Source organism: Solanum pennellii, chromosome 3, assembly GCF_001406875.1.
Source record: "Solanum pennellii chromosome 3, SPENNV200".
NCBI classification, from domain to species: Eukaryota; Viridiplantae; Streptophyta; class Magnoliopsida; order Solanales; family Solanaceae; genus Solanum; species Solanum pennellii.
This window is the reverse complement of record NC_028639.1, coordinates 36,472,663-36,486,226: the sequence shown is the minus strand read 5'-3', so window position 1 is coordinate 36,486,226 and position 13,564 is coordinate 36,472,663. Positions and strand designations below refer to the sequence as shown.

General features: G+C 31.7%; 1 protein-coding gene across 1 annotated transcript; it reads right to left on the bottom strand.

The window, feature by feature from the left end:
* Positions 1-1,650: 1,650 nt before the first annotated feature.
* LOC107013346 lies at positions 1,651-2,892 on the bottom strand. Its single transcript, XM_015213277.1, has 2 exons — positions 2,592-2,892; positions 1,651-1,712 (listed from the first exon to the last, which is right to left on the bottom strand). The coding sequence occupies exons 1-2, from the start codon at positions 2,890-2,892 to the stop codon at positions 1,651-1,653; spliced, it is 363 nt and encodes a 120-aa protein (XP_015068763.1).
* Between the last annotated feature and the right edge of the window lie 10,672 nt (positions 2,893-13,564).

Below are 13,564 nucleotides of genomic sequence, written 5' to 3'. Positions count from 1 at the left end.
ATTCCTGCAAATATATTACTATTTAGTCTATTTTGTCTATGTCTTAATTCTTTTCTTTTTGCCATAATTATTTTATTAAGTTCTTGTTTATATTCGTTATTCATCGTATTTTTAAATATTTAATATATTTATATTCCAATTTAGCAATAATGTCTATCATTTCTTTTAATTCTTTCTTACTGGTTTTTGTAATATTAAGTTCTTTATATTTTGGATATAATTTTTTTAATTTTATTTTTATTTTTCTTATCAATCTGCTGATACCATACTTCTTTTCATCTTTCATAATGCAGATACCAATGTTGGGGGGTGCGGAATTCATCATAAAGTAAGATACATATTTAATGGGGGGTGTGGAATTCATCATAGTGTAAGATACATATTTTATAGATTAGAATATAATTTCAGAGTATATTTTATCATAATATTCTTTTGATAATTGTTCTAATCTAAATATTTCTTTAATATTATTTATTATATATTTTATGTATAACTTATCTTGGGTTCTTTGGTACATGTATAAATTTTCTTGCATTAATTGTTTTAATAATCTTATATTTTCCATAGTTTCTATCCAATATTCTAAATAGTCATAGTTCATTTTAATCTTAATTTATTTCTATATCGTATATATCTATTCTTTCTATATCTAATTCTTGTAAATCTATTTCATACCATTCTTGATTTAATATATCTTCTAAATCATACTCAAATATTATTTCCCATATAATTCTTTTTATGTCATCAATTTCTATATCTTTAAGTATATATAAAATCAAAGTTTTATAGCTTCTTATTTCATCAAACATTGTAATAATGTTTATTTATTTATGCAGATTTGTTTTCAATTATTTACTCCTATCATATCATAATGCATTTAAATTCATATTAGTTTATTATAAACTAGAGTATCGTTATCATGTTTTCCGGTCACTACTAGCATCGTACTTTAGCGGATAATTACTGCTTATCAGCGCCTCAACCTTGTGTACTCCCCTAACGGAATCCCTCGCCTACCGGTTTCCACTGTGGGATGGCATAGTCTAGCAGTTTTCTCCCTGTTTCCCGTTTACTAGCAAACTATAATTCATGATTCAAATATTTCTAGTATATAATAACTAACATAAATTTAATCAATCATATATATGATATTCAGGAATATATGAAATTAGTTCTGCATATCTATTAAACAATATACCTTTGCCTCTTGCTTTGCCATGCTATCTAAAATATCTTATTGGATTTCCGATTTCTTCATGTGTTAGCATAGTTTATATCTTTGAGAGAGTTTTTTGTATTTTGAAAGAGTTTATTAACTTAAACTTTTGTTTGGCATTGCCTTGCCTTCCATTTACAATTTGGCAATCTATATATACTAAATTCTAAGCCTGCACATAAGTGCGCCTACTGTATACTTTTCTACCACTACTATTTACTTTACGACTTAAAATAAAAACATTAAAAATAGCCGCTATACATTGGCTAAAAAAAAGTAAAATCTTATCTACAAAGGAATCTTATCTTTGAAAAATCTTATCTTTGCTTTTACATTTCAACCATTCTTATCTCTTTGTCGGCCATCTTCTTTATTTCTTTTTCTTCTTTTGTCTTGTCATCATAGCTTTTTTATCTTGCTTATCTCTTCCGTTTCTACTCCAAATCAACATCTGGTATAACATTATCTTCTCCATTACATTTGGAACATCTGTGATCTGGGTATTTATGTCCAATAAGTTTACAATATCTGATTAATAAGTCTTCTGAAATAAATTCTTTCTTCAATGCTCTTGTTGTAGGTTGTTCATCTGGCTTTAATAATGATAAAATCCATCGCTGGACTTCATCCATATCTGCTCTTTTTAATTCTCTTGAGTTTGAATATATCATAACTTGGTCTCTATCATAGTAACTCCAAATAGCATTGCCGTTTAAATAATTGTTAGCTAGTTCTTGTATAATTGTTAATATACCAATTATCCTTTTATTTGCATAAAAGTTTGGTATTTTTATCTTTGGTATTTCAGCTTGTTTTTCTATATCTTCTAGTATTATCACATCCTTGGTCAAACCTATCTTTATAAGTTGAATTGGTGACTTGATTTCTTCATATAATATCTCAGCTGGCGCTGTATAAAACTTAATATAAAATAAATTTCCTTTGGTAACTCTCTTGTATATGACGAACTCTTTGTATAATTCTGGTATTCGACTTATTTCTTCTCCATCATATGTGTATACGGTACTTAGTAATCCATAACTGTAACATGTTTTAACTAAGTTTGAACTAGTTTTAGATTGTGCAATCAATCTACTATATCCTTGTAGTTTTTGGGTTATATAATCTTCATTTGGGTTTTTGGTTTGTGTGGATCTGGGGTTTAAATTTAAAAATGTTTGGATCTTATATATGTTTTCAATATACGATTGTGTGATGTAATTGTATCTCTTTTTATCACTTTGTATACTAACTGCGTATGTAGAAGTTTGTGGTTCTGTGGGTATTTGTTTTTGTGTATTATGGGTAAATGGTTTTATAAATAACTGGTTTAAATTTGTATTTCTTGGTTTATCACTAACTTTTCTTCTTGTACCTGCAGCTGTATTTAAATAAACATTATGGGTTTTAGGGAGTTTCCCATCGTCTCCTTTTATCTCTGGAATTTTACCGTCTTCCGATCGATGTAGCCCCGCATTTTCATAGTCATGCTGCTGACTTATATTAGCTTTAGACTTCAGGTTATCTTCATTAGTCTTTAGCTTTTGTATCTCATTGTTCATACTGTCCACTTTAGTACAAAGTGTAGTAATGGCTTTGAGTAGTTCTTCAATTGCATCTTCGTTTTTGTTCTCAGTCTGAGTAGCTTTGTCTTGATAAGTAGTCTGCAACACCATTCTTATTAGTCTTTATCACTTCAATTGTAAATGTAAAGTTTAATATATTTAATACCAATCTTCTAATTTCATTCGTTGTTACTGAATCTTGTATTTTTCTGGTTAACCACCATTTTACTTGTGTATTATCTCTTCTTACAATAAATTTGTTATATACAATATATGGCTCAAATGCTATTAAACATTTATATACTGAAAATAATTCTTTCCTATTTATTTCCCATTTTATTTCCGTATTTGTATATGTGCCTGAATAATATCTACAGTGATATTCTATATTATTATCATCATATTTATATTTTAATACTCCTCCATAACTTTTTTCACTTGCATCAGTTTCTACTATATAAATAATTTTTTTATCTTCATCCGGAAAATATAATTTCGGTAATGTTTTACATAATAATTTTATCTTTTGTATTTGTGTTTGATCTCTATTATCAAAATGATATTCTACATCTTTCCCTAGATTTTGTTGTAATGGTTTTTAATTTATTGCTAATTTTGGTATATATTCTCTCACTTGGTAACTAATCCTAAAAAGGATTGTAATTTCTTTTTTGTATCCAATTGTTCATTCGAGGTTATTATTTTTTGTACTATATGCGTTTGCATTTTTATTCCATTTTTATCTATTTGTATTCCTAGGAATTCTATTTGTTTTTTCATTATTTCTGCTTTCTTTTTACTTAAACTTATTCCTGAGTGTTGTATTATACGTATAAATTTTTCTCATAATCTTAAGTGTTCATCTTGTGTTGTAGAATATAATAATTTATCATCAATATATACTACACAATTTTGTAGTTGTTTAAAATAGTTATCCATAAAAAGTTGAAATCTACCTGGTGCATTTTTATATCAAAATGGTAATCCATTCCATTCATAAAATTTTTGTGGTACTGTGAATGCTATAAGTTTTTTAGATTCTTCTTCTAATTTCAAGTGATAAAATCCTGATTTACAATCAAATTTACTAAAGTAATTATATCCTTGTATTTGTCTTATCTTTAATATTTTATTTGGTATTGGATAATTATATGTTTTAGTTTTTGCATTTAAATTTCTATAATCAATTACCATTCTACTTTTTCCTCTTTTTTGTTCACTATATTTATTAACAATAAATGCCGGACTTGTATGTTTACTATTACTTTCTTGTATATATCCATTTTTTAGTAATTCATTATTTTAAATTCATTTAAATCATTAAAATTATATTTTAATGGTTTTTGTGTTATTATACTTTTTTCATCAATCAGTTCAATTTTAACTTCTGTTTTATGTTTTTCCCATCATTGTAAAGGATATTCGTCATACAATAATTCTAATTTTTCTTGGATTATTTTTTATTTATCTAAGGAAAACATAATTAATTCTATTCTAGGGTCTTCTATTTTATATTTTCTAATTTTTGTGTAATTTTTTCACTGCCTTTAATCCATTCTGTTGTTTTTCTTCTTTTGTTACCCACTCTTTTTGCTCCTATCTTTTGTTTACATGGTGTTGTGAACCACCAGTGTGTTTTTGTTATTATATGTGGATATAATTTTTCTAAAAATGGCTTTCCTAATAACATATCTTTTGTTGTTAATTTAAAATTATATATTTCTTCTACAATTAATATTTTATCCCATATTTGTATTTGTATATTTTTTGCCTTGTATGTGATCATACTTCCTTCATTATTAAATCCCGTTACTACTATTGGTGTTTTTAACTTTTCCCATCATTCTTCCGGTAAACAATTGTATTTACATATATTAGTCTATGCTCCTGTATCTATCATTGGTGTATAATATATGTTATAATATCCTTCTAATATTATCTTCACGAGTATGTATATTTTCATATATTTTTTTTTATTAAAGTCCTTTTTATTATGACTTTTTTATTTTGATAATTTATCGTTAGTTGTTTATCCTCGACTGCAATACCTAGTTTTCTAATTAATAGGTTAGTTAATTAGTTTGGTTAATTAATTAATTAATTAAGGGTTAAGGAGTGATTAATTAAGTTACTATTTAAAGACTAACTCTCATTAAACTAACTCAACAACCATTTTTTGTCAAATCCAATTCTCTCCAACTTCTGTCTTCTTTCTCTCTCTATTCAAAGACCCAATTGAAGAACAAACTTCAAGGATCACTAGTGATCCAATACTCCATATTTTCTCCATAAAACTTCAAGGAATATTAACGTATGGAAGTTATTCACTCTTGGGATCTCTTTCCCCAAGAGGCTCTTCAAAATTGGTTTCCAATAATGTCTAAAAGTTGGGTTTTCTTCCAATTTCGTGAATTATCTTTCAAATAGATTTTATGTTGGTTTGTTTTGATTATTATTGACAGATTATGATTGTATATTTGTTAATTGTTGTAGTTCTTGGTCTTTGACCTTGTTGTACGGAAGAACTCTGTAACACTTCGAAAATCCGAGGCATGTTCTAGAGCCTAACATAAGTTTCATAAGGTCTAGATACTGTTTTAAGGTCCCATTTAATGAATATAAGTCATTTAGGAAGTCTAGAAACCAAAACGTCCAAGAGCATCCATGACATGCTGAAACTAGCTCAAAGAGGTTCTATAGTGTCTTAGCCTATTTAACTAGCTTTTAGGAGTCAGAAATTCATGAAAATTGGTGGAAGGGTGTCTAAAATGTATTACAGTTGAATCATGGTAAAAATTTCCGGGTACGACAACCCAAGGACCAACCAAGGGCCCTTAAGGAGGACCTTTTAGTTTTTGGGTGAAAGACTGCCTGGGCAGTGTGCATCGACGAATCCAGTCGACGATGAGCATGTGGATCGACGGGACGTCGATGCTGTTTGTCAAGAAACACTTCGAAATTTATGCTAATGGTCCATTTGGACCAGTATCTAACTGATCGACTAAGTGCAACACTGAAGAAGGCAGGGCTGGTCGACTCATAGACGTACCGTCGATCGGGGTCTCATCTATGAGGGGTCCAATTTGTTGCACGTTTTAAGTTACTCAAATTAGTTAATTAAGGGATTAATTTGGGTTTAAGGGAAGTCTAATTAAGTTAATTAACCACCCATAATAAGTACCCCAACCCCATTAGACAAATCACAACTCATAAAATAAAATTCTCTTCCTTTGCTCTTCTTTCTCTCTCTAGTGAAGACTCCATCGATGACCAAGATAGGATAGGTTTTTAGGGCTGCAAATACCAGGTTTTCTCCATAAATCTTCAATATTAACAAGGTATGGTATCTAATTCACCTTTGAGACCTCTTCCCTCAAAGGGTTCCATCAAATTAATTTCCAAAGTGAGTTTTCAAGTAGCTTTTCATCAAAGATGAAATTGATGTTATGAATTGTTTTGTTTATGTTTTATTTTGGATATTATGAATATATTAACATGTATTCTAAGTTAATCATGATATATCTTTACGGTTTAGACTAGTTTGTAGAGGATGAGCCCTAACCCTTAACCCTAGGTTTTGATCTTAATATGAATTAGATTATATTAGTTTAATTGACTTAGTTATTGGTTAAATTAATACTATATTATGTTATTATACTAATTACGAACGAATTAGGGTTAATTGTAGTGTTTCCATGCTAGTTATTCATAAGATGATCTAGTTTATAAAATATATTATGAATTGACCTAAGTATCTTGTCTTAAGCTATGATATAGTATTGAATTGTGATGTAGTGGTTGTTCTATCCTTTTTATCCTGTTGATTATTGAATTATGATGATGTATACACAAAATGGGTTTATTTGAGAGTTTATGGTAAGACCTTGATGATGAACTATGAATGAGACTTGTTAAGTCTTATAATCCCTATCCTTTACTTCAAATTGTGGTTAATTGTGATTAAGTCATGATGTTGTATTGGAGTATGCCTTGTTTTAGGATTTATAGGGTGGTAGGATATTGAATTGAAATGTCTTGGTTATGATTGTGAGGTATTAGCTTATGATTTAAATGTTATAAGGAGGGTGAATGATTTACCAATTTGTCTTATCATGATAAGAAGATATTAATGTGCTAACCACACCTATATGAATTGTAATGAACGGATTTATACTCACGTAATTCTTATTGAGATATGATTATTATGATTATATAAGGGGTAGACCCTATGACCGAAACTAAGCTATGATTGATAATAAAGTTTTAAAGACATTTGAAAAAGGGACTCTAGCTTAGCAACGAGTGAACTAGAGTGAGGAGTGTCCCTTCTTACATAGAGAAGGTAAGATAATAATTTACTCTTGAGATTGGAGAATACAATGCACGTAGAATAAAGAGGGTCCCAACTATATCTCCTATTTGTTGAATTATGTTTCCCCCATAGGAATACTAGCTAGTGGATCCACGTAGTTGCTATCTTCATGTTTCGGTACTAACTTGGCAAGTAGTCCTCCTTATTTCACTGTAGAGTTCCATGACACCGGATTCCACATAAGCTCATGTGTTCTATGTCGATTAGGGAAAGATGTTCCCAAAAGGTAAAATGAGCTAAAGGAATGAACTCTAACTGTGATAACCTCAGGGGTCTAGCTAAGTCTAGGTAGAGGTATGGAACTCTACCTAAGCATTGCACTAGTTAGCCTTGAGGGGAGTCTTAGGAGGATATTCTTATGTATGAATATGCTTATGATTATATATGATATGTACATGATGAATTTGCACATTGTTGATACTATACGATGATTAGTTTCACTTATGTATATGTGTTGGTCTATATGGTTAAAGTAAGATGATATGTACTCCTAAATGCTATGTTATCTGAAGTAGGATGTTGGTCATGATTCTTGTTGGGCTAATTGATTGAGTAAGGTTATGGGGCTTTGCTTGGACATTGCACTTGTTGACTTTATATGGGTTCATGGGTAATTTTCTTGCTTTGGTTATGTTGAAATGTACTCTTATACATGCTTTTTGCTAATATGACTTGACGATAGAGTTACTTGAATATGCTTTCGGTTATATGATAAGCATATTGACTTGAGTAGTTTTGATGTTGTTGGTCTTGTGATGTAGATGCCTATGACTTAATTAACATGCATTATTGGTTGGTATGGTCTTGTTGAATCTGCATAAAAGTTTTAAATGAAAAGTGCATACTTTATGAAATGACCCTTTTCTTAGCATGTTTTCATAGTTTGTGTGCATATGGTCTCATACTTTGTACAAGTGGTGGACTAACCCCATTTCTTCCTTTTCCCCAACATTTTAGGTTCCGGTAGTTGAAGTGCCTTTGAAGAAGACATGAAGAAGGCTTGGATATCTTATTCATCCAAGTAGGGTAGGTCCTCACTTTCCAAGGGTGATGCCACTATCTATCTAATGGAGTTATTTTGTGTTCAAGACTATTATGTTCTTTTCTTTTCATTTAGTATGAAACATTGTATAACCCATGTGAGGCATCCTTACTTGATGTATGGGCTATGCCCAAGTTATTACAGTCTCATTAGATGGTTATGAGATAAGACGACTATTATAACTATGTTATATTTTATATACTTATGTGCAATAAAAGTAGAAAACTAAGTATCTTCCTATACGAAGCGTCTATGTATACTCGATATATATATTATGTGTATGTAGAGGTCTATGTAAACCTCCGAGTAGAAGTAATCATAATTTTTAAATTTTCTGCTAAATTTGACATATGAATGTAATGATGTAAGCTTAGAGGCTAGTCTTATTCTTCAAAGAGGATGACGGCGCCAGTTATGTCTAGGATGTATTCCCTAATGTGACAAACTTTGTATCAGATACAACTAATGTGAGGAGTCAAGACAAGGGTAGTGGTCATTCTCAAGCAAGTGGTTCAAATGAGGATCCAAAGAAGAACTGCTTCTATGCTCTCCGTTCTAGAGGTGAGCAAACGACTTCTCCCGGCGTGGTGACTGGTATGTTGAAAGTCTTCTCTATTGATATATATGATTTACTTGATCCCAGTGCTACTTTATCATTTGTTACTCCTATAGTAGCTAAAAAGTTTTACATTTGACTCGATATATGACTTACTTGACTTTGCATTAGGTCCCTAATTGGGTAATTTTGCATATTTTGACAAAAAGTCCCTTTTAGCATGTTTTTCTTGTGTATGTGCATAAGATCCCATACTTACTACATGTGGAGTACTAACCCCATTTTAATCCTTTTTACCCAAACAATTTAGGTTCCGGTCGTTGAGGAGTTCGGAAGGCGAGATTATTGAAGGCTTGGATTCTTCCTTTCATCCAAGTGGGGTAGGTCCTATACTTTCGAGGGCAATGCCATCATCTATCTTACGGATTTTGTTATGAGCTTATTGACTCTTTCATTCCTTTCCTTCTTAGTGGAGTATTGTACTTTCGCATGACCTATACATGGTCTTGTTGGATTGATGTAAGGGCTATGACCATATTGTGATATTCGTTTAGATGGTTTGAGATGAGACAATCGTTGAGACTATTTCTATATTTTACGTATATGTATGTGCAATAAAAATAGAAGGCTATATAACCTTCATATACGAAGGGTCTATGTATACTCGATATAAATATATATAATGTGTATGTAGAGGTCTATGTAAACCTCCAAGTAGTGATAATGTAAGTTTTAAATTTTTCCGCATTTTTCAACCTATGAATGTAATGACATGAAACTAAGAGGATAGTCTTAATCGTTGAAAAGGACTACGATGTCCGTTACTTGTAGGGGGTAAACCCGGATGTGACAAACTTTGTATTAGAGCATGAGGTTGAAATATCATTGAGTTATCTCTCTCTCTACCACGTCTAAGTAGGTTTGTATTCATAATTGTGAAGCGCTTCACACTTATGAGTAGGAACCTATATGATGCTTAGGAATCATTCTCTTTCTTGGAAATCTTATATCGTGCCAATAGAGTATACTTATGGTGAGCTTTTACGTCTAATCCTATTGTTGTGATTATAGGAAGCCTAAACACTCGAATGAATGCAGCCCAAAGACTTGAGGAGGAAGTTGCTAATACAGGAGATCCTCCCCATGATGAGCAGTTCCTCCACTTGAAGAAGATGTTAATGTGGATAAAGCCCCGGATAAACCTCCACCTATGACGGAGGCTGAGATGAGGGCTATTCTTGCTCACATGGCCCAAGCCATTACGACCCAAGCACAAGCCACGATGGTTCAAGCCCAAGCTATGACGGCCCCAGCCAATGGGAGATTGCACCTCGTCCTCACAAACAAGTCACTACTATAGCTTCCCATCTAAGGGACTTCACTCGAATGAACCCTCCTAGTTTCTATGGGTCTAAGGTTGATGAAGACCCTAAGAATTAATCGATGAGGTTTACAAGATACTATATGATAGGGGGGTCTCTTCATGTGAGAAGGACGATTTGGCCACATACCAACTCAAGGATGTGGCAGAAACTTGGTTTGTGCAATGGAGGGATAATAGGTCGTTGAGGGGTAATCAGGTGACTTGAGAGATCTTTAAGGCGGCTTTTCTAGATCAGTTCTTCCTCAGGGAGATGAGGGAGGTGAAAGTGACAGAGTTCATCAATCTTCGCCAAGGAGTAAAGAGTGTCCAGAGTACTCTTCGGATTCATTAAGTTGTCCAAATATGCTCCTTTTGTGATCTCCGTTCTTGAGACCAAATACACCATTTTGTGACGGGTGTGTCCGAGCACATACAAGAGAAGTACCAATCGGCCATGCTACATGACAACATGAACATTTCCCATCTTATTATTTATGCAAGAAGGGTTGAGGAGGCAAGGGCTAAGCGAAAAAGTAGATATGCTAAGAGAGCGAGGTCATTTGATGGAGGTTCTTCAAAGAATAGGCTTGAGATACAAGACAAGCCTAGATTTAATAAGCGGGTTTCTAATCAAGTCCCATACAAATCCCCAAGAGCTAGTGGTGATAGGGTGTCTAACTCTAAATTCAAGAAGGGAAAGGTACTAATTCACCAAATGAGAAGCCAACTTGTGGAAAGTATGGTAAAAATCACTATGGTGATTGCCTTAAGGGGACATATAGTTTTTTTAATTGTGGCAAGAGTGGTCAAAAAATAAGAGATTGTCCAAACTTGAAGAGTCAATACAAGGGTAGTGGCCAAGCTCAAGCAAGTGGTTGTAGTAACGCTCGAAAGAAGAACCGCTTCTATGCTCTCCGTAGGGGTGAGCAAGAGACCTCTCCCGATGTGGTGAACGGTATGTTGAAAGTTTTATCTCTTGAAGTATATGCCTTACTTGATCCCGACACTACTTTATCATTTGTTACACCTCTAGTAGCTAAAAAGTTTGTTATTTTACTCGATATTTTGCATGGTCCTTTTATAGTGTCTACTTCGGTGGGTGAGTGGATTGTTGCAAAAAGGGTGTATATGAATTGTCCAATAATGTTTCCCAAAAAAGTTTCTTATGTTGATCTAGTAGAACTAGATATACTTGATTTTGATATTATATTGGGTATGGATTGGTTGCATGCATGTTTTGCGTCCATTGGTTGTAGGACAAGAATAAAACAAATTATATCCAAAATATAAAGAACTTAATATTACAAAAGATGAAGGATTAGAAGAAATGATAGATATTATTTCTAAATTAGAATATAAATATATTAAATATTTAAAAATGCGATGAATAACGAATATAAACAAAAACATAATAAAATAATTATTGCAAAAAGAAAAGAATTAAGACATAGAAAAAATAGACTAAATAGCAATATATTTGCAGGAACTTGTGAAAAATCTATAATAGCACAAAGAAATACAATTTTATATCTAGAAATACAAATAGATAATCTAGAATATAAACTACAACATAATTTATAAATGAATAAGGAAGAATATGCAATAGATGAAAAAATATTTGAAAACTATGAAGGATTGAAAATAAGAATAATATTTTCTAATCTAGGAAGAAGATATAAGAAAATAGGTGACAATTTAAGTTTAATGTTAGAAAAAGAAACGGTAAAATTAGAAGATAGTTTAACTTCTATGGTTAGGATAGCAAAAGAAAATGAAGAAATAGATAGAAAAATGGAAATTGAAAAAAATAAAAAATCAAGCAAAAAAAGAAGTATAACAAATAGAAGAAATAAAAAATAAAGAGATTTTAGAATTAGAAAAAGAATTAGCAATGTTAAAAGAAATTTATGAAATAAAACAAAAAGAAAAAGAGCAAAAAAGAAACTTAGAAAATGAGATAAACAAATTTAAAGAAAGATTGCAATTAGAAGATAAAATAGAAGAAAGTAATCAAGATGATATAACTAATCCTCCAGAAGTAAGGATTGATGATATTAACAATAATTTAGAAGAACAATACTCAGAGATAAGTGAAACATATATAGAACTTTTGGATAATATAGACAATACAAAAAATGTAGAAATAAATACGGGAGATATAGACATGAAAGAAAAACCTAGTACATCAGGAGCAAAAAATCCAAAATATTAAAATCCAACATACTATGATGTAAGTTATGAAAAATATGATAGAGAAAAGATTTTATGGGATAAAAGATTAAATAAATGGACGCCTAAACCAACAACTGAACAACATAATTTTTTAGATTTACACTATCTAGCAGATATAAATAAAACAATTCAATTATGGATGGGATATATATCAAAACAATTAATAGATAACAAAATAGGAATGACAGAAACACCAGGATATATAGAAAGAACACTTATAGGAACAGTAAAATTATGGTTACAAAATTTAACCGAAGAAAGTATAAAGATTTTAAGAAATAATAAAAAATTTAATGGAGAAATAGCTACAACATCTATGGAAATATTAAATAAATATGAAATAGCTATAAGAAATGAATTGTAACGACCTGTTTAGTCGTTTTGAGCAGTAGAGTTTATTCTGGTAATAACTGTGGGAGTCGACGGATTTCACGACGGACCGTCGTGGACACGACGGACCGTCGAGGGGTTCTCGTTCCAACACACTTAGAATCTGAAAAATTTGGGTACTGAGATCGACTCTCTGAACTTCACGACGAAATGGAAGGACGGACCGTTGAGGGCTCGACGGACCGTCACAAATCCTTCCACAGTATTAACTCTCTGAACTTTGTGACGGACCTGCTGGACGGACCGTCACAGTCATGACGGACCGTCACAGTCTCCGTAAGCCCACTCGGGTCGGAAGTCTGCTAATGTTTTTAAAGGGGCGTTTTGGACTATTCATGCTTAAAATTATAAAGTTAGTGGGTTAATATTAATAATTCAATTACTTGGGGGTTAAAGGAGATGACCTTGAAATAAAAAGTGGGTTATTTTTATCATCTTTTATACTTAATTATATGACAATTAGGGTAAAAGAAAAAGGGTTTGAATAAGAAAAAGAGAAAGAACAGAGAGAGAGGGAGAAACGAACGAGCAAGAGAAGAGAGAACGAAGAGGAAAGCGAAGATTTTGAGGAGTAGCTTACGTGATCACGAATTCTTCGGTGGAGGTAGGTTATGGTTTATGCTATTTCATAGTTAACTCTTAATAGCGAATGATATGTATTGGGTAGTATTTTAAAGTCTCCTATATGCTTAATGGTGTGCATGCATGATGTGATTATATAATTGTAATGAATTAGCATGATGAGGCTGTTGAATCTTAAACCTTAAAACCTCTTTGTTAATGATGATGTCTTGCTATAAAAGAAGACTTGATGAACTAAAAGAATGA